Source organism: Periplaneta americana, chromosome 1, assembly GCF_040183065.1.
Source record: "Periplaneta americana isolate PAMFEO1 chromosome 1, P.americana_PAMFEO1_priV1, whole genome shotgun sequence".
Lineage (NCBI taxonomy): Eukaryota > Metazoa > Arthropoda > Insecta > Blattodea > Blattidae > Periplaneta > Periplaneta americana.
In genome coordinates this window covers 41,471,586-41,494,791 of record NC_091117.1, presented here as the reverse complement: position 1 = coordinate 41,494,791, position 23,206 = coordinate 41,471,586, and the positions used below count along the sequence as shown (strand labels likewise).

Sequence of the window (23,206 nt, the reverse complement as noted above, 5' to 3'; positions counted from 1 at the left end):
AAGAAGAAGAAGAAGAAAAAAGTAAGAGCAAAAAGGTAGAAAACATTGTAAAAGTAGAAGGAATAGGGAAAGGAAGAAGAAAAGGAAAATGAAAATTAATGTGAAGGAAGACTAGTAATGCGTGAGGACATGCAAGTTGAAAAGCATGAGGAAGAAGAAATATAAGAGGAAGGAAATGAGGAAAGAAGAAAAAGAACGATAGATAAAATAAAAGAAAGAGACAACTAAACAAAGAAGAAAATAAATATAAAACAAATATAAGTTGAATGAGAGAAAGGAGGAGAAAATGAAGATAAGAAAAGAAGAATACAAATAAGATTAAGTGCAGTAGAAAAAGCAGAAGAGGAACGCAACATAAAACAAGTTCCAGCAGATGAAGGACTGGCGAAGGACAAGTAAGAATCGAAGAAGTGGAGAGGGTTGACCAGCTGTTCGATCAAGAATTTCTTGTCTAGAATGAAGAAAGGACTGAAGAAGGGCTTCTCTTTCTGGGATGCTGCATCTATCACGTCCGATGAAGCACTGAGAGAGGTTCACTTATATGATGGAGTATCTCCAATCTCGGTTCTCATTCTCTTAGATAAATAGTGTCTGTAACTGTTAATCTAAGTAACTACACCCAATATCTTACTCCGAACCGCAAAGCTGAGCACGTATAAAAATAATTACATGCTTCGCACACTGCAAGATGGGCAACCCTGGTAATTAAGACGTGCGAGATGAACCAATTACATGCAGCAGCAGCGACAGCCGCGAACACGGCCAGCAATTCTACTTCATAATAACAATGGAAGAGCGAATCCCGTACGGATTGTCGGGCAGACTCGCCATCTCTCTGTAATTACAGCAACAGTTCGTAATTAGCATCCGCCGTCCTCCTCATTTCGAGGTGCGAATAATCGCGCACGTTAACACGAGCCCTGCGATCCGATAAATCCTGTGTAATTGCATGACGACTATGACTATATTTTTGTTGTGCAATACAGCCATGATACTGTCATTTGTTAATCAGCATTAATATGTAACCACAGTCTAGAATATACAGTCACGAAGCTTGTGTTGTGAGGGTGCTAGGAACAATAGACTAAATTCAAATTCAAATTCAAATTTATTTACAATTTACATTTGAAATGAATACATATGGATACCCGAAATGAGATATGCTCGTGCTCGGGTACAGTCCAGTAGTCTACATAAATTTTACAGCGGTCAAATAATAATGCTGATGATAGAAATAATCGTAACAATAATAATAATAATAATAATAATAATAATAATAATAATAATAATAATAATAATAAAAATAATAGCATAATCGTGACAGAAATGATACAAATATTGTAATACAAAATAATTCATTAATAATAATAATAATAATAATAATAATAATAATAATAATAATAATAATAGTAATAGTGATAAAACAAAAAGATTTACAATAATAAAATAAATACTAAGACGGATAAAGTAAAATATAAAACCACTAGCGAGAGTTAACACAACTTAAATAAGCATATAACAACTGGAAAAAATGACGAACTCGAAAATCAACAGAAAAGTATGTTGTATCGCAGACGACAGCAACCGCCGTATTGACATTGTGTTGTGCATTAATGCTAGTAGGGGGGAGCCGAAAGTCTACGTAACTGTCGTTCTCTTCGAATCTTCTCGTACAATCTTGGGAAGTTAATGCTGCAAAAACAAAATGTCTACGAGTCAAACTGTTCATTATTACCAGGATAAATACAAATAATACTGAAATATATTAATCTAGTTTCAGTTATAGATCTCCCCTTTTGTGAAAGAGGTATCATATCAAAATATTTTATGAATGGCGGGGAAAATATAAATTTCAAGAACTCTCTAGTGACAAGAGATAGTGACAAGTGCAATCAAGTATATCTGTGGCGATGCTAAGAAATCATTTATTGGAGTATACACTGTTATTAATTAAGAAAATGATCTATTTGTATTTATTACATTGTGCCGATACTATTTCGCATTGTCTGTAATGAGGCGATATTAGCGATCCTAGTGGTTAGCAACTATTTAAGGATGCATATTTACTACGTATTGAGCTTCGTGACTGTACTATATACTAGACTGTGATGTTACTTTGCACCTGGCTGTGTAAAATTTATATTATATTACACAGTGCTAGGAATGAAAGCCCCTGTTATGGCTCAGTGGTAGCTCTTGTAGTTAAAAAGAAACACACACACACACAAAATCGGCCACAAATATGTAAGTGAGATTTAATCGAAAGATGGCGATGGAGTTGACGAATATGACGACTACGCCGTCGATATAATTAACTCATCAATGATAATGATATTACTGATTTAGAAATATCGATTATTAGGATGACGTAAATAACAGTTAAGATACGAGGATATTATTTTATAGTGGTCATACTACTTTTGACCAATAAACGGTACGAAAGTACGTGTTTCAACCAATCATGGCTGTTTATCGCTACAATTTTGTCACTTCCCTAGCATTGTTTATTTTTATCACTTCTCTAGCATTCGTTTGTTTTTATCACTTCCTTAGCATTTATTTCTTTGTTTACCAACATTTCGAACTTAAAATTCTTTACGGTGCTCTACACAACAAGCTAGAGTTTAACTCGTTGAGAAAACATGCTTTGCAATCGTCATTTGTTTCCCTCATAGACAGTCAACTGAAAATGGCGGCTCCGTTCAAACGTTTTGGTGAAGGTAACATTAGTGAAATAGAATTTTAGTAAGTCAATTAATATAGGCTATATTTAATAGTATTAGAGTACTTTATTTCTTCTAATCTTTACATACTTTCTTCTGTTTTTATCACCTCCCTATCATTTGTTTCTATGTTTGCCAACATTTCAAACTACAAATTCTTTTTTTGTACTATAAAACATTTGTTTATCGCATAGATAGTCAACTGAAAATGGCGGCTCAAACGTTTTGGTGAACCTAATAGCAAAGTGAAATAGAATTTTTAGTAAGTCGATTAATATTTTATTGTATTAGAGTACTTTATTTCTTTTAATCTTTAGATACAGTACTTTCTTGTAATCATGTCAATTAAATTCCAGTCGAGTTTTGATTTTCTCTAGATAAATCAAAACCTCTAGTGAGATTACTGTTGATAATTATAATTATGATAGCCTATTGTTAATAATGACTATTCAACTTTTGGGATGAATTTGCGATATTGGGGAATAATATTTTACAACCGCCTAAAAATCAACCAATCACAGTAGAGTTTCTTGATAATACGCTTGGTAAGGAAGCGTCTTATCTGATAAGAAAGCTGACAAAGTACAGTAACAAAATTTTAAATTCAAGACCAGTTTACGGCACTTTTCTGAAGACAACGGTTTTGGATTCTATTCCAACTAGAGTTTGTCTATTGTCATCGTAATAGAGTATCGTCAGTCGAAATTTGTGATATTTCATATGTAAAACAGATTAAAAGTGGAAGTTGTTTGTTCAGTCAACTGTCCGAAGACAGGTCTGAACCTCACAAGTGATATCAAAAACCACCACTTATGAGGCAACTAGGCCAGGAGATAATGGGGTAGGGTGGCCAATTCCTTTCCCCTCCACTGTATACATCGCCGATTAGCAACATGTTACATTAATCAGAATTCAGATGCATACAAACTCCTGACACATATCGTCTTCCTCTGACACATATCGTCAAGTGAGATGTACCGCCTGATAATAGGGGTACATATCAAAAAGTGGAAGCACGGATAAATATGTATGTGTATTACAAGAAAAAAGAAGAAAGTTGTGAAATGTCACTTGTCACGCAATTTTTTTTTGCAGTATCTTCAACTCAGGTGTCACCCGTCACTCCGCGACAACTTCTCCAACTGTGATGTAATGCAGCCTGTCTAAGTAATATCTTGCAGGCGTACAGTACTGATCGACCATTTTAAGCAAGATCAACCATCGACAAGGGAATGAATAGAATATTCCCTCACAAAATAATTTATGTCCTCATCAATTCTAAACACTAATATCACTTGTAGACTACAGTCTCTAATAGAGATTATTGACCTAATCGCGATCACGGTTGTCGTGTGTACACATCCGTAAACTTTTTCTTCTATGGCAGTGTTTCTCAAACTTTTTCCACCACGATACGGCTACTTCGTCTTCTATAGCTAAGTCATCTGGACGATTCTCTATCTTATGTAACTCTTCTACGTAATTCGTCAATGTGTTCAGTATTCCTTGTTTGCCTGTTATTTCATTGCAAAACGAATAATACGTTTTTATTTATTATAATTTATTCAATCTGCACAGTTATATCAGCTCCACTCTATGTGAGCAGACGGAAAGAATATGGACGGATAGGCGAAAATAGAATGGAGAAAATGTATAAGACTACCAAAAACTAGTATTTCGGTATTATAGATACTTAATAGGAGAATTTAAAGAAGGTATCGAAATAAACTTTTCGAATAATGAGAAAGAAAAGGAGAAATTCGAGTTCAAGGAGTTTCAGTTTTGCTACCGCAATTCGGTTATCCAAGCTTGAAAAAGGATCCGTTCTCCACGCACCGGTGCAGGTGGGTCTCGATGAGTATCTGGACACGCTGCGCGCTTGGCGTGTCTCGGCCATACCTCCTTGAAACGGGAGGTTTCTGCGCGACATACGCGACAAGCTCTGTGTCCTTAGAAAAACCTTATAAAGATGGGCACATAACGGGTCGATGGAGTAGGTAAGTCCTTAAAAAAATAACAAAGTTTACGTGCCGTTTTCAGCAAATGTTTACAAGTGAAGACATCGATAAATTAACACCACTTAAGGTCATCACCAGGCTTCGAAACTTTGGACCCGATACAATAAGTTTACTGTGCATGCACTATAGATTGTTGACTCGCTGCAGGTAGATAGAGATGTGTTGAGGTAACAACGTTTCTATTTAGAGTAGAATACGGTAGTATGGGGAAATACACATATGTACATTCTGAAAGTAAATATACATTACACAATGATAATGTCAAAAGAATGTGAAAAGCATTTATTCTCCTGTCTTTTATAAGCAATTGTGTTTGATTATACACAGTATTAATGGTGGAAATAAGCATGTAGCAATTTTAATTTTTTCATTTATCCTATTGGTCGTCTTTAGGAAGTGCAGTTACAGTACCGAAATGCAATGTACTACAAGATACATTCTCAGTGTCTCAAACGTAAATCTTTATCGGTTATCTGCCAAAGCTGCACTCTACGTCGCATGACGTGATAGGAGCAAAACGAAAAAAACTAATATCATTGCAGTCTCTAAGAGACAGTCCTTTATTCTCGGGTGACTATGCTGATTAATTTGCTGTTTATGTTACACAATGTTCCATATCCGTTATTTTTGCATAAAATTGATTTCCACTTCTGTTTTACATGTTCAGTAACCAGTGTACTTGATGTCTCATTAATTCTCTGCATCATTTTCTAAATTAATTTGAGGGCTTCCGGCGTCTCTTGCTCTGACTTTTCTAACCGTGTAATAGTTTCAGACACAGTTGTATGAAAACCAAATTATTCGTCAGAACCTTCAAATCCAGAGCGTTTTCCTTTGCGTATTTGTTGGCATTCATTCTACAGTACCCCCACCCACTGTACGCTTTACCACTACACTCAGTACGCCGTTGTGCGGATTTCCCACTGAACTGCTCTATTGGGTCCGAAGTCTTGAAGCCTGGTCATCACTGTACTGCATTATTATTATTATTATTATTATTATTATTATTATTATTATTATTATTATTAGCACTGCTATTTTATCATTAGCTATGCCATACATAAATGTTCTTGGACAGTGATCGGAAATGTTAAAGTTGTTATTACTATCATCATCATCGTCATCGTCATCGTCATCATCATTTTCTTTCAAGGATTATAATTTCTGGCTCGTTCCTTTCCCAACAAAATCAGATAGTCACAAATAAATTTACTCTCCGATCACTTTACCAACATTGCAAAAGGACATAACTTAGGGAGACTTGTACGTGAACGTTTGGAAAAATCATGAGACTATAAAGCAGTGGCTGGCAAAGGTTACGTCACGTAAAATACAGCCTGCAATACATAGCAAAAGGGGAAGGTAGGGGGGAGGATACCCGAATTGCTCAGGCTGCTATTACACTATCAAAGTTCTTTGGCAAAGATATTTTATAAAATATATATTATAAAACATGTGAAAGTGTAATGGGTTTCCTTTTATAAAAGTTTCTTTGATAAAAGATCTTTCATAAAATGTAAGTGCATCTTGTTATCATTCAGCGTATTCCGAATCTCACCGGTCCGGTGGCATCAATGACGTCACGTTGCAGCGAAATAAGGAACAAAACTGCTGGAAGGATCGATGGCTGTCATGGCGACTGTACAAGTTGTTGTCTGTGCTACTCTAGCAAAATTTTGCGAAATTTTCCTACTGCCATCTCGTTCAAAGAACAGATAGCATAAACAATTTGTTTCTTGAACCGGTAGTAATAACGGGTCCGTTGACATGTTCGCTCATAAGCCATTAACATATTGTTTTTACGTTGTGCTCATTACAAACAATACAGCAGAACTAAAACAGAACACACCGCCATGACACAACAGTGCACGATGTTATTCGTCTGCTAATTCCCGCCCTATACAAGAACCAATCAGATTCACTGATGGCGGCTGATGGAGACTGCCATCACCTCTGCAAGTTGATGGCACCGGTGCGACACCGGTGGAGCATCAGTGACGTCATTGGTGGAATTCGGAACGCCGTGATGTCATCGGATGGCTCACCGGTGAGATTCGGAATACGCTCTTTGATAAAACTTTCTATACCTTGCAAATATAGTTGGACTGTTGCTACAACAAAAATTCTGATATCGGAGTATGAAGGAAACGATATGTTGTAAATAAATCATTAATATAATATAATATTAATATTATATAATAATAATTTGTATAACTTTTCAAGTCCTCGCATTATAGTTCTTTCAATAAGTTCTGATGGATATCTCTCTTAGTACGTTTTGCAATCCACGGCTTAACCCATAGGCGTTTCTTTTTCAGTAACATGCATATTGTAATGATTTAACTAATTGTAGTTAAACAAGCATAATGCTGCTCTTCATTCATAGTGTTATAAACTTTACGCGTAAATATTATAATCAACAAATCCTCGTAACACGTGTTAACTGTTGTGGAACAAGTGTTAGCAAGGCTTTTGTTCCTAATTTTAGGTTATCTTTGATAAAATATTTTATATAAGATTTTATGTAATGTAATATACCCCAAATCCTACCTTTCCTATTTTATTATATTATTTGTCGAAGAACTTTGATAGTGTAATAGCAGCCTTAACGTCGAATGAACAAGTGATGGCTAAAGGGAGAGAGATCATGCCTTACGCCTCCTTACTCGCGAGTCAACAAATTCCCAACGCATAAAGGGACTTGTACATGAACTCTTGGAAAAATCATTAGGCTATGAAGGGACTTGTACAGTCACAGAAACAAAATTTGGGCCACCTAATTTTATTCTTCCAGATACAACGCTTTGCGCATGTGCAGCAAACAAGAGCGCCTAAATGTATGCTACTTGTGGACACTTTTGCCAAGTTTGTTTCCTACACAGGAGAAGGAATGTTATACTTCGCACGAAAACATGACGACCTTCCCTCATCCCCTTCACCAGTTAACTGCAGGCACGCGCAAGGGATAAACCCTTAGCCGAGTTGCCAATTCTTGAAGTCATTGTGATTTGCGAACGTTTTTCAAACTGCGATTTTCAGAAAGACAATATTATCTTTGTAAATATACCTTAATTTATAATTACTAAAACAAAATTGGTATAAAAATGAACAAACTTATTTTGAAAACACTTTATATTTATATTTTCATTAACATGTTTTGCCTAAATAAACAAAGAAATGCAGACTTCTATAATAAGTGTTAAATTCCCATGTTATTGAAGTTCCAGAATTTTATACTTAATTAAGAATGTTGCGCTGGTAAAATTTTCTGAAACTGTGATCATTGAATAGTTATAGAATTTATAATACAAAAGAGTAAAGTTAGATTTTATCAGCTTCGCCTTGGGTGATAATTTCCACGAACGCATAAAATCTGTTTACTCTAGTATGCTATACAATATTTTATTCATTACTAGTATGTCAATTTAATTTTAAATTGTAGGGCTTTTCTTTGTACTGTGTTGTTGGCGAAGAAGTTCATATATATTCATTTTACTATTGCTAATATGTTGGTTGTCATGTAGAGTGATTTAAAAATATTTAATTCACTGCTGTAAGTTAGAAAACTTTTAAGCAGTGCTGTGAATAATGTCATTATTTAGGTTGCTAAGGACGGTGTTGCTGTTGGCGATATCTCTTTCGCGTACTGTTCACATACTGTTCGGCGAAGTAAATCACGTGTAAAATCGTCTATCTTACCGAATTCTGTTTTAATTTGTTTATTTTCTCTTTAGTTGGTGAACCGTAATTCTTAATTTCTATACCCATATATCCAACTCCGCCGGTTGCGTCCAATGTTAAGTGATTAAGATTTATACTTATTAAACTGCCTGAACTTTCGATTACTTTATGGATAGAATTTCTAGCGTTAGACACAATTTTAACACTTTGTTTTCTTAGCTACGCTCCTCTGCAAATAAGATATTCTGTTTTCTTCGACGGTGTTATTTGTTGTTCTTGTCGTGACGGTCCTGGATCTTCAGGTGTATCAGGAGGCCTGGCTGCGGATCATCTGCTCCAACACTCATTAATCATGGCCGGAATAAATTAGACATATTGAAGCGCACAACGGTATAAAACAACACGTCGACAAAGACAACAGGTAGAGGCAATGACTACTAGATTCGGCAATGCTGGGATCTATTGTATTTCTGCCACGCGGCTAGGGGTTGAGTAGAGGATGGGGGTTTATGAGGGATTGCCAATTACAAGAAGAGAGACCGTCATGTTTCCGAGCCAAGTATACCAAGACTCTGCTCATTTTTTAATTCCGTATCTTACATCAACGCTTGAAAAAACAGTAGACTACAAATCTGTTAATATTTTAAATGCTTATACACAAGTTGCTGTCATAGTTTGATACAATTTCATAGCTCATCATGAATCATTGACGAATACTTTAAGGTGCGATATATTGATATTTATTTGTCAGTCAACTTTCCAATTCATAGTTATGGTAGACCTTTACATTTCTGCTTTTCGATCCACCATCCCCTTAATATATACCACCCTTTTACGTCAATATAGACCTATTCATTTGCCAAGTATTTCATGATTACTTCCTATTCTTCTCTTCTAACTGCAATGCTAGCTATCCTTCCCTATCTATCGTGTTCTATTCTCTCTCATACCTAGACTGTCTCCATTCCATTTCCCGATTTTCTATTTAATATTGCATAGCCTATTTTTTCCTTAATAATTAGCATTATTTATATATATTTAATTTATTTTATTTTATTTTTGTGTTATTATTATTATTATTATTATTATTATTATTATTATTATTATTATTATTATTATTATTCCATTCTCTATTCTCAAATCTACCTACTATTAAACATTCTTTTCCAAGTGCGATAGATGAATTTTATTTACGTGCTTCTACATACTACAGGTTGCGTCAGAAAGAACGGATGGATTTCACATGGCAAGAAAATTGTAAAGATTAATCAAATCAAAAATTTATTGTTATCAACATATTCACCAATACATGCAGTTTATTTATGGAAAACAACATTATCCATATGATGTCCTTGGCTTTCAATACAGGCATCGAGGCGTTTTCTGATGTTCGCCATCACTTTCACAGTCATAGCTGGTGCAATTGCCACGATTTCTTCACGAATCGCTGTCTTCAGTTCGTCCAGTGTATGTGATCGATGTTTACAAACTTACGCCTTCAAATGGTCCCAAAGAAAGAAGTCGCAGGGCGCGAGATCTTACCGTAGCCTCGGACAATCTCAGTGCAATAGAATTTCGTCCAGGTGATTTCTTCTTTAATGTTGAACCTGTGATACGAAATGAAGCCACCCACCGCAAAATTGTATTCCGAGTTGGAATCCTAGCGTGACATCCGATGTCGGAATGAGTCCTGAGTGGCGATCACAGACTCTTCATTTTTCAAAAATGTCTCTGCGATGAAAGCACGTTGTACACCAGACCGACACCATGTTCTCAACTGAAACTGCATTCTATGGCTGACCCAACAGTCGTGGTCCCCCTCACTATATCTCTCTCCTCGTTGCGAATAGATAGTTTGAAATCCATCCGTTCTTTCTGACGCACCCTTTATGTGCAAACAATATTTCTAAATGTATATCACTATGAATGCACAACCTCAAAAAGAAATTGTACAAGGAGCTTACTTGTTTTACTGGTAATTTTTAATAAACAATTTTCAAAGCAGACTGTAGTGTTTTCTGTGATTAGTTATGTTGAAAAAACTTAGTTTTTAATTGATTGTGAAATAATAACTTATAGTATAAGAGAGAAACATTAAATTTTATCCGCGAGTGGAATGTTTAGCGCCCGAGACGAAGTCAAGGGTGATAATTTCTAAGAGCACATAAAATCTGGTGAAGTACTCCACATAGAATGGAAAGCAAGTAACACGTAGTCTGTATACATACTGTTACCTTCTACATTCAATTAACCTTTCGCCTTCCTTCACGATGTGATACAATTAAAAGTAATCTAAGTCTGTTACGTAAGTGAATGATGGAAATGCCAGATTGCAGCTGGAACGTAAATCAAAACACGCATGCGTTGTCTCCGAGGAGAACTGTACCTTTCTACTTCCCACTTAGAATTAATATTGATACCAATATCTAGTTCACTCACTGCGCTGTGGCTGAAGTGATCCAGCTTACAGCTACAAATCCAGCGGAAACTGGTTCCTTCGAATAAATGTAAAAGGGGATAGTCAATTCCGTCCCATGACCAATTTTCTACCTCAGTTCCGCACAAAAAAATTTGGTTATGCGTCAGTTCCGTCGGAAGGATATCTGGGTGGCTATTCAATTCTGTCCCAGCATTCCTACTTTCGATGCTAACACAGGCAACAAACCTCTTCCTAGTTTGCAGACTTAGGACTGTCTGTAACGTAACAAGTTTACTTTTCAGGAAAGATAGGTTTAAAATATTTGTTGCATTTTTGCCTTAAAATGTAGTGGAATTTAAAACCATTAACTGATTTCTTTAATTATTTAGGTAAAAACTTATAATAGATAGCCAACTTCAAAGATTATTTTCGTGAAAACTTATGTGATACAGCCAACTTCCAAAATTACTTAGGTAAAATCTTATAATATACAGCCAACTTCACAAATTATTTTCGTGAAAACTTATATGATACAGCCAACTTAAAAAATTATTTAGGTAAAAACTTATAATATACAGCCAACTTCAAAAGTTATATTCGTGAAAACTTATGTGATACAGCAAACTTCCAAAATTATTTAGGTAAAAACTTATAATATACAGCCAACTTCACAAATTATTTTCGTGAAAACTTATATGATACAGCCAACTTCAAAAATTATTTTCGTAAAAACTTATAATATACAGCCAACTTCAAAAATTATTTTGGTAAAAACTTATAATATACAGCCAACTTCACAAATTACTTTCGTGAAAACTTATATGATACAGCCAACTTCAAAGGTTATTTTGTTAAAAACTTATAATATACAGCCAACTTCACAAATTACTTTCGTGAAAACTTATATGATACAGCCAACTTCAAAAATTATTTTGGTAAAAACTTATAATATACAGCCAACTTCAAAAATTAATTTGGTGAAAACTTATATGACACAGCCAACGTCAAAAATTACTTACGTAAAAATTTATAGGCCTACGAGACAGCCAACTTCAAAAATTATTTAGGTGGGTAAAAACTTATATGACACAGCCAACTTCAAAAATTATTTTGGTAAAAACTTATAATATACAGCAAACTTCAAAAATTATTTTGGTAAAAACTTATATTATACAGCCAGCTTGTAAAGTAATTTAGGTAAAATCTTAGATGACAATTAACTTCTAAACTTCTTTAGATAAAAGCTTATTTATGATACAGTCTTGATAAAATTCAATGCATCAATTTGTCCTTGTTGAAAATTAAGCCATTTTTTTCGCGAAGAAACAATTTCTTCTCCGTACTTGCCTGTTTAAAGAGTAGAACCCAATTAATATGTAGTTTTAAGTAAGATTCACTTTGTACATTCTTAAAATTTCTATAAAATTGTAAACATTAGGGTGAGCAGAATAAAAGAGAGTATTAAGCCTCGAAAGAAATGATTCGAAGCCATTTGTAGTTCTCATTGTCCTTGCTGCAAATTCTACCCATGTTGCTAGGCAACAGACGATTTTTGTTTTTTGGTAATGTTTTGAAACATACTTCAAGAAACATTTAACTTGCATCTCTATTTGCGGTCTACAGTGCCCATTATCTTCAATTTCTCATTGGAAATTAGACACAATCGCAATTCGAGTGATTTCTATTTCTTTGGGAAAAAGAAATAGAGTACAAAATCAGCAGCTGAAGAAGAATTTAAAGTGGAAGGTGGAGGCATGATCAGTGGCGGCATCAAGCTGGTTTAAGGGATTCAGTGTTTGATACCCAAGCCTTGAAGATAAACCTCGCTGAGGAAAACCATCTTATTGTAAAGAATAAAGCTATATGTCTATTCACCAACCTGGAAGAACAGCCACTTGGCAGTAGCAGTGAATTATCAGAAAATTATTATTTGTTCAATAACATTAATCAGTGATTTCTTTTCATTTTGATATCTTTCATTAGAAACCAACTTTTAACAGAGGTAGGGTGGGCAGGGCATAGTTGCGCCCCACGGTCAGGTAAGATGCAGCAGATAAAAAGGGTCCCTGTTTTGTGGGCATAGTTGCGCCCCGTTCCCATCAGGTAGAGAAAAGGTGCATGGCATAGTTGCGCCCCGAAGAAATAGATAGAGAAGAAGACACTACGGATACTTGAGCCTCGTAATCAACCAACCTTATTGATTTCTTATTCGATTTAATATTTATTAAAATGAACACCATGAAGTTGGCAGTACTTTATTAACTGTTTTTCTACTGTGTTTGCAGCGATCATCGATAACCTACAGTTAAAATGAACACCATGAAGTTGGCAGTACTTTACTAACTGACATATTCAAATGAGTGAGCCCTTGGAATATGGGGCCTTAGCAGTCTTGACATTTTATTAATGATTTTCACACCGTCTGTGGCGTATAGTGAGGTTAATTTAAAATGAATGTTAAGTTTAATGAAAAGGGTAAAGACTTAACAATTCACTATGGTTTCAAGTTTCAATTTTCGAAACCCTGTACCGTAGGGTTAAGATATCGGTGTACAAACAAAAAATGCAGTTCATTTATTGTGTGTTATCGATAAAAAATGTGTTATTTTAAATAGAAAAATTAGTCATATGCTAGGCCTATCTGATTTCAATGCAGCTACCATTATAATACGTTTAAGTAATTTATTTATTTTGTGTACTATGCCCATCGGGGCGCAACTCTGCCATGTCCATTCTGCTACCTGATTTCTTCGGGGCGCAACTATGCCATGTCCATTCTGCTACCTGATTTCTTCGGGGCGCAACTATGCCATGTCCATTCTGCTACCTGATTTCTTCGGGGCGCAACTATGCCATACCGGCTAGGGCTGCACCAACTGGAGAGTAAAATAAAAAACAGAAGTAACAACGACAGCTGCAATAGCTGAACATCGAAAAGTTTTTGTAATAGTTATTTTTATCGTTTTTATGTAAAACGTGAGACAAATCTTACACAATAATAAAAATCTTGTATCTCGGAGCGAATGAAGCAGAACTTGCGGTGAGTGCGAAATGATGCAACATCCTCTGTTACGTTTGTTGGATTTGATGTTTTGTATCTAAACAAATATAATAAATAAACCGAGTGTAACAACATAAAATACGAAGTTGCTTCAAACGTAAATTTTGGATGATACAGAGGGATTCAGGAGAAGTAGCAAATATTAGAGGTGGTAATATGAGTTAAATAAGTTCGTATACGCATGTGTTTAATTCTCAATGTGTGTGGAGATACAGCTGTTTGAAGGTTACGCATAACAAGCCTTACAAATGGTATGAAGGAACGATAAACTACTACGTACTATTAATTATGTAGAAAAGAATAATAAGTGTCGTTCTTACTTAAGGTTCAGTCTGTATTTTTATATGAATTTTTCTGTTTGTTTTTTGTTCTTCGCGGAGAATAAGAGGAAGGTAGAAAACAGGAAATACTGGAGAATGCTGGGTTCGTAGTGAAAGAACACTATGAATTTTTTTTAATTGGTTATTTAATGACGCTGTATCAACTACTAGGTTTATTTAGCGTCGATGAGATTGGTGATAGCGAGATGGTATTTGGCGAGATGAGGCCGAGGATTCGCAATAGATTACCTAGCATTCACCTTACGGTTGGGGAAAACCTCGGAAAAAACCCAACCAGGTAATCAGCCCAAGCGGGGATCGAACCCGCGCCCGAGCGCAACTTCAGACCGGCAGGCAAGCGCCTTAACCGACTGAGCCACGCCGGTGGCTAACACTATGAATGAATGAATATCTACTCCACAAAGATTTTGTATACATTGAGTTAAAACCCTGCTATAAATGTATATGGGCATATTTGACCTATGTTTATTACTAGACAGTGGATGCGGGATGACTTATCGTTGAATGTAGGTGCACATTTACTATATGTTACATTTTTTCATTCAGACCATTGGCTGAACAGGTTTTAAACGTAAACAGACGACGTCAACATGCTACTGTATCTCCTTACAGTCAGAAGGAAAAAAATAACGTACTGTAGTACTGTAGTACATACCTTGCAAGGTTCAGTCCTCGTCATCATTGATGCAATTACCAGCGTTGCAGTAAACGACGATATATTCTCGTAAATTGTCGAAGCTGAATCGTCTTCGCCTATCGCTTAAACCATACCTGCACAAACAGCGCTCAACGATCGCGCGCGCTCCTTGGGAGCGGGAGACCGTGTTTACCGCTCGCCGAAACGGAGAGGAAGATACGTCAGATTGACATAGACTTGCTATAGGTAGAGGAGAGGGAAACGACCACTCAGTTATCTAGTGGAGTGCAGTGTATATTCTCAGTAACTATTTCACGTTGCTTACCTACTGCTACAGTACAGTATGGAGGAAACTAAAGGCCGGAACATAACATTTAACATTTAACGATTTACAGCTCGAACTTATTGATCTTCAATGTGACGTAAGGGCTAAAGATCGTTTGGATAATGATACTAGCCTGGTTGAGTTTTACAAGACTAAACATTAGCAATAATATTCACGACTACACAGGCTGGCTGTGAAAATGATTGCTATGTTTGGCTCAACATTGATATTTTTGAACAACTGTTTTCAATCAACTTTAATAAAGGCAGGCATCGAACATCTGTAACTGATGTTTCATTACGATCAGTAGGCTACTGTTCCTTCCAGCTGCCAACAGCATAAAACCCCGTTTTGATGTACCGATAAATAAAAATAAATAACAAAATGATATTGTACATTTAAGTAGCTATAGAATTTCTATTATTTCTGTAAAATAAATATTTCTTTATTAATTAATAATAGTCCAAGTTAGTTTTGCAAACACTGAACGGGAATTCATTTCATAAACACTCGTAATAGTACTTTCTTTTGTGTACATTTTGTACGAGGTCACCCCTTCTTCCAGTCCATCCTTATACAGAGCGTAGTCAATATCTGCCTCCGCTCATGAGCTGTGAGCCGGCTCGGAGAGCGCAAACCTTGTGCAGGCCTGGCTTAAACAGTTTTTGTAGCGAGAGAATTTCTGAAGAAAACCTCTAAAATGGGGATCACTCAATTTCTTTAGAGGAATATTTGTACTGAGCATCATGTTGCAAGTGTCATTTGACCCGCACAACTAAATGATGATGATGATGATGATGATGGTGATGGTTTCTCAGATTTCATTTCAACGCATTTCCTGTGCGATGCACTGTTACAATGTTTCTCTATAGCCTGAGCTGTTCTGGTTTTTATTTCAATTTTACATACATTACACACGATATTGTCTTCGTTAATACATAAAATGTCACTCTCATACTTCTTAATTGCATTTAGTATCTCTAAGCGAATTTAACGTTTTGCCTTCGACATTATGAATGGATCAGCACTACACTATTCAACTCGTACTAAATACTTGAGCAGGATAACACAACTGCACACATTGCGTTGCAATGTGGACCGGGTTCCTTCGTTATGTACGCTGCTGTACTCGCCAGGTACACAAAAGACGAACGATGCGGCACGTGCCATATATTCCGATACGAAACAACTTCACTTTTCCTTAAGTCATCCCGCATCCACTGTCTATTTATTACATAGTGATCCTAGACCTCATGATTACAAGGGTGTTCTTAATCGGTTATTTAACGATGCTGTATCAGCTACTAGGCTATCTAGCGTCGAGGAATTGGTAATATCAAGACACATGGCGAAATGAGGCCGAAGATTCACCAAAGGATTATTGACATTCGCCTTACAGTTTGGAAATCCTCGGAAATCCCCACCTAATTAATCAGCCCAATCGGGAATCGAACCCACGGCCGAGCTCAGGCAAACGCGTTCCGCCTCAGCTATACCGGTGACCACAGTGATATTTTATTCATGAAAGTTTATTTTTTCAATGTATGACGTTCATAAATCAAATTTCATACATGACTATCGACCATGAATGTGGAACTATTTCAATTAGTTTCGGAATGGATTCATAAAATGATTTGCTATGGATTGTCGATCAAGCTTACACGCGCTACAGTAATTCAGGAGATTTACTGAATGTTATGAACACGTAGCGATATTATAAACCTGTAGATTTCTATTAAGTTTTCTACGGCCAGAGAAATTAATTTACTGGCCTGCTGATTCGCGTTTCCTAAAGCTGAAGAAACTGCAATGCGGTGTAAGTGGAGCGACACGCTTCCTGCTTCAAAGCGCTAAAACTAAAAGTGTTACTAACGATGTTGTTAAAACAAAAGAATTGTGTAAGACCCGTGCGGAATCGTTTCTAGCAGTGGGAACATTACAATTTTGAACTTTAATTACAGTGTCAGCCATCACGCACAGAAGAGCAGTCAAAGCTCATCATCATCATCATCATCATCATCATCATCGTCGTCGTCGTCATAATCATCATTGTCGTCGTCATCATCATCGTCGTCACCATCATTATCGTCGTGGTCATCATTATCATCATCGTCCTCGTCATAATCATCATCGTCGTGGTCATCATCATCACCGTCCTCGTCATCATCATCGTCATCATCATTATCGTCGTGGTCATCATCATCATCATCATCATCGTCCTCATCATAATCATCATCGTCGTGGTCATCATCATCACCGTCCTCGTCATCATCGTCATCGTCATCATCATCGTCATCATCATTATCGTCGTTATCATCATCTTCATAATCATCATCGCCGTCGTCATCATCATTATCGTCGTGGTCATCATCATCATCGTCATCATCATTATCGTCGTGGTCATCATCATCATCGTCGTCGTCATAATCATCATCGTCGTCATCATTATCATCGTCGTCGTCATCAACATCGTCATCATCATAATCGTCGTGGTCATCATCATCATCGTCGTCGTCATCGTCATCGTCGTCATCATCATCGTCATCATCATTATCGTCGTCATATTCATCAACGTCGTCATCATCATTATCGTCGTGGTCATCATCATCATCATCATCGTCGTTTTCGTCATCATCATCGTAGTCATCATCATTATCGTCGTGGCCATCATCATCGTCGTCGTCGTCATCATCATCATCGTCGTCATTATCATCGTCGTCATAATCATCATCGTCGTCATAATCATCATCGTCATCATCATCGTCGTCGTCGCCATCATCATCATCATCGTCGTCATAATCATTACTGTCGTCATCATCGTCATCGTCGTCATCATCACAGTATCAGCATCTTTTGCATCATAACTACTACGTTCTTCTATAACACCAACATTCCACTAACATCTCCACCATTACCAACTTCACCATCATTATCACCACCAACACGTCACCATTACTTTCTTCGCCACCATCACTATCAACGTCATTACAAAGACCACAATTACCAACTTCATCTCCGAAACCATCGTCATGATCATTATGACCACCATTATCATAACCAAGATACCATCTTATTATCACTATCATATCTTCACCATCATCCTCATTATTGTCATCATTGCTATTACCATCATATTTTCACAATCATTCCATACATTCATCAGTCCAATCAGCAATCTTTCATTTATCGATTCATCACTTCATCCCATACACATTAATTCACTCATAAATCGCCAACTCAACCATTTCATAAGTCAACGTAAGTCTTGTGAATTTCTGGGTTTTGTAGAATATATTGCTAATGATTTTGTCGATCTTCATTTAACAATTTTCGCAAATGAGGCGTGGTTAAATCTGCATGGTTTGCTTGTCCACAAAACTATAGACACTAGAGCGTAGATCATTTCCGATTAATTGACGAAGTTCCCTTTATGATGAAAGAATTGATGTGTTGTAACTGCAACACGAATAATAGAGTCCATATTATATTTTTATGAAAATATATTAAATATTTTTTCAGTAGTTGAAGGATATCGAAAGACAATATGGATATTTTCAAGATTCTGCCACAATCCGCAATACCGTTGAGTCTTTGACCGATATAAGCAGAGTTTGGTGATGATTGTGAAGAAGTGGTAGTGATGGCAGCGTACGTGAAAACCTCGATGTTCCTGACCATACCTCAGCTGATCGCTCTGTAGTTAAATGTATTCAAAGAAATGCGTGAGGTTCAAGACGAAATGAGAAAAGTCAGTGTTGGAAAATAAATGCAAGTTACTCTTCATCTTTTGCACTCTACGATTTTACAACTTTTCTACGAAAAAGTATCATATTTTCATTAATAGTACGTTCACATAAATCTTGCTCCAAAAATTTAAAACGTACTACTGAAAAATCATCTTCGTGTTAACTTTCGTTTTTTCCCCCTCTGTAGTCCCCATAATATATATGAATCTAATTCGGGGAGAACCATTTCCAGTCCTCTCGGGACGTAATAGTACGAGATAGTAGTTCAATTGTTACGTATTGCAGTGTTGATTAGGAACCAGTCAATAGTTCAACATCGGATACAGTAAATCTCAAAACAAGGTTAGTAATCCCAAATTATTCTTTATATAAATTGTTTGTACGTACAACATTTTTTTCTTAGAACAACACAATTTTTTTCTTTGGTGGAGTATGTAAATAAGAACTTACTTTGCGTAGGCCTTCTCCAGAAGTCCCGGCCAGAACTGGTCTGAGTTGTGTGCCTGCAGGAAGGCGAGCCTGCCGTGCACCGTGGGCAGGCGGTCGTCCACCAGGACCTCCACCCACTCGCCGCACCACCAGAGTCGGAAGCGGAATACTCCGGCGTACTGGTCCGGTGCCGAGAACGTCTGGTCAGCAGGGACCACCCGGTAGAAGAGGCCTTTGCTCAGGTAGAGCACGCCAAGACATGACACCAGCCATCTGTCCCCTAGGAAACAACGAGTACATCAAAACACACACCGTACAAGTAGCGAACAGACGTGATTGCGGAGGGATTTAATCTAATGTTGAAAATATGTACATGTATATCTTTATTTTAAATATATAAACCCACCATTGGTCACTATCCTGAGCAAGATTAATCCAGTCTCTACCATCATATCCCACCTCCCTTAAATCCATTTTAATATTATCTTCCCACCTACGTCTCGGCCTCCCCAAAGATCTTTTTCCCTCCGGCCTCCCAACTAACACTCTATATGCATTTCTGGATTCGCCCATACGTGCTACATGTCCTGCCCATCTCAAACGTCTGGATTTTATGTTCCTAATTATGTCAGGTGAAGTATACAATGCGTGCAGCTCTGCGTTGTGTAACTTTCTCCATTCTCCTGTAACTTCATCCCTCTTAGCCCCAAATATTTTCCTAAGCACCTTATTCTCAAACACCCTTAATCTCTGTTCCTCTCTCAAAGTGAGAGTCCGAGTTTCACAACCATACAGAACAACCGGTAATGTAACTGTTTTATAAATTCTAACTTTCAGATTTTTTGACAGCAGACTAGATGACAAAAGCTTCTCAACCGAATAATAATAGGCATTTCCCATATTTATTCTGCGTTTAATTTCGTCCCGAGTGTCATTTATATTTGTTACTGTTGCTCCAAGATATTTGAATTTTTCCACCTCTTCGAAGGATAAATCTCCAATATGTATAGTTCCATTTCGTACAATATTCTGGTCACGAGACATAATCATATACTTTGTCTTTTCGGGATTTACTTCCAACCCTATCTCTTTGCTTGCTTCAACTAGAATTTCCGCGTTTTCCCTAATCGTTTGTGGATTTTCTCCTAACATATTTACGTCATCCGCATAGACAAGAAGCTGATGTAACCCGTTCAATTCCAAACCCTGTCTATTATCCTGAACTTTCCTAATGGCATATTCTAGAGCGAAGTTAAAAGTAAAGGTGATAGTGCATCTCCCTGCTTTAGCCCGCAGTGAATTGGAAAAGCATCAGATAGAAACTGGCCTATACGGACTCTGCTGTAAGTTTCACTGAGACACATTTTCATTATGCTGTAAGTTTCACTGAGACACATTTTCATTAATCGAACTAGTTTCTTGGGAATACCAAATTCAATAAGAATAGGCTATTATATAAAACTTATCTCTTAACCGAGTCATATATATATATATATATATATATATATGTTTTATTTAAAGGCGCTCGCAACTGCCGAGGTTATATCAGCGACACCGGTGTATCGGAATTTTGTCCTACAGAAGTTATTTTACATGCCAGTAAATCTACTGACACGGCTCTACCGACTGCACCACCCAGGCTGACGTACATCTTTAAATGAAACGTAATTGCATTCTGTAATCTTCGAATTTTCTCTCTTTCTTAGTATGTTTAGCTTTTCTTTCTTTCCTTCTACCTTTCTCTTAATTTATTTTTCTTCATTTCTCCTTCTTTATTCCTTTTTCTCTTTCCGTTCTCCTCTCTTTCTGTTTTTTTCTCTCTTTTATTTTTCTTTTCTCCGCCTCTACATATTTCTTACTTCTTATTTTTCTTCTTAGTAGTTTTTCAATATTTCTTTCTTTTTTTATTCCCTCACTTTTTTCTCTACTTATTCCGTTTTTTCAATTCTCTCTCCCAATTCGTTTTATTTTTTTAATTTGTTACAATTCCTAATTTTTCTTTTTTTCTTGCCTTTATTTTTTCATTCTTTCATTCTCTCACTCCAACTTTCTGCCTTTTCCTCTTCCATTACTTCTCTCTCTTTCTCATTCTTTCACATTCTGTCTTCCTTCATTTCGTCTCCTTTGTCTTTCCTTTTCCTTTCTATCTGACCGTCCGTCAATCTGCTCCTCCATCCATCCTATAACACTATCAATTCCCATTCATCAATCAATGGTGTTATAGAATGGATCTATAACACCATCCATTCATCCATCTATAACTCTATCCATTCTTCATCAGTCTCAAAGGACCCATCCTGTAACACCATCCATTCACACATCTCATCTATTCACCATCCAACCATTCAATTTATAACGCCATCCATTCATTCTATAACACCATCTACTCATCAATCCAATCTATTCATTCATCCATCAGCCACTCACACACCCATCCATCTATTCTATAAAATCTTTCATTCTATAACACCATCCATTCATCGATTCCATTTATTCATTCTTACAATCATCCATTCAATAAATTCATCTATTGATTCATTCCATACATGTATCCATCCATTCATTTACTCATCATCCACCCCATCCATCCATTGTATAAAATAATCCATGGATCCATACTATTCTTTCATTCATTCAATCATTCACCCACCCCATTCGTCCATCTACTCCTTATATTCACTCATTCAAAAATCCATCCATTTAATCCATTCCATTCATTCATTCATTTTAAATCCATCAATCTCAGACAATAATTCATTCACCAATCCTTTCTTCTATCCATCTATGCATCCATCCATTCATCCATCCATTCTTCAAACCATCCAATCTATGCATCCATCCATCTCGTACATTAGTTCACTCAGCAATCTCTCCATTTATCTGATTCATTCACTCATTTATTAATCCATCCATCTCATACAATAACACATTCACTCGCCTATATATCCATATCTCGTAAGCATATAAATTATCTATTCGGAAATGGTGAAATTACTGTATAATAGGCTTATTGTCGTTCACCTAACTGAAAGAAATTTTTCTCTGGACTTAAATATGAGAATTGATTCTAAATTTAAATTATTAATCGCCCGCTGGGAGTTTAGGTTCGCAGCGAAGGGTTAAAGAGCGACATTCCAGAATCTTAAGGAAATCCTTCTGCTTAATTTGTCTCGAACACTTGGGTCGCCGGATGAACGTGTCTTGCTTTCGTTCTGTGCATTGTATTCACTGAACACCTGACAAGCTATCAACATACATCATTACAATAAAGGAGACCGTCCCTTCCTGTCTGTCGCTCCCACGGCGAGATATCTGCGACAATGCACGTCCTGCGCATACTAAGAGGCTGAACACCTGAACTCTGTCCACATCGGCGGCACATGTGGAAGATCTCAGGCTTTTTATTGCCATAAAGTAAGGTTTTCATTTTGAAGTCCAAAGTGTTTTATGTCGAAGCATAATATATAGGTCTAGTTGTAAATTTCAAAACGAAGAAGGTTAGTGTACAGACACTAAATTATTCTGCCTTAATATAAAAGATAAGAAAAGAGAAGGGAATACAATTTAAATACTTATTATTGATTATGAGAAGGCCTTTGACAGCATAGAAGGAGAGGAACTAATGGAAAAGATGGCGGTCACATATCGTCTAATAAAAGCAGTAATGAACAAGTACAACAAATAATTATTAATAAATTAAAATTGCAAATTATCAAGTCCTGCCGAGACTAACAGAGGCGTGCTCCAGGGATACACTGTTTCACAAACACGCTTTAAGATATATACATGAACAAAATAATAATGAAGTCGTAGAACGAAGAAATGC

At 36.5% G+C, this 23,206-nt stretch overlaps 1 protein-coding gene across 1 annotated transcript in view; it reads right to left on the bottom strand.

Annotated features, from left to right (window-relative positions):
- The window catches only part of CalpC (calpain C), a 298,680-nt gene that overhangs the window by 55,120 nt on the left and 220,354 nt on the right, over window positions 1-23,206 (bottom strand). Inside the window, exon 4 of the mRNA XM_069818993.1 lies at window positions 19,402-19,660. Coding sequence (XP_069675094.1) covers window positions 19,402-19,660 — 259 coding nt within the window. The remainder of the gene's footprint in view (window positions 1-19,401; window positions 19,661-23,206) is intronic.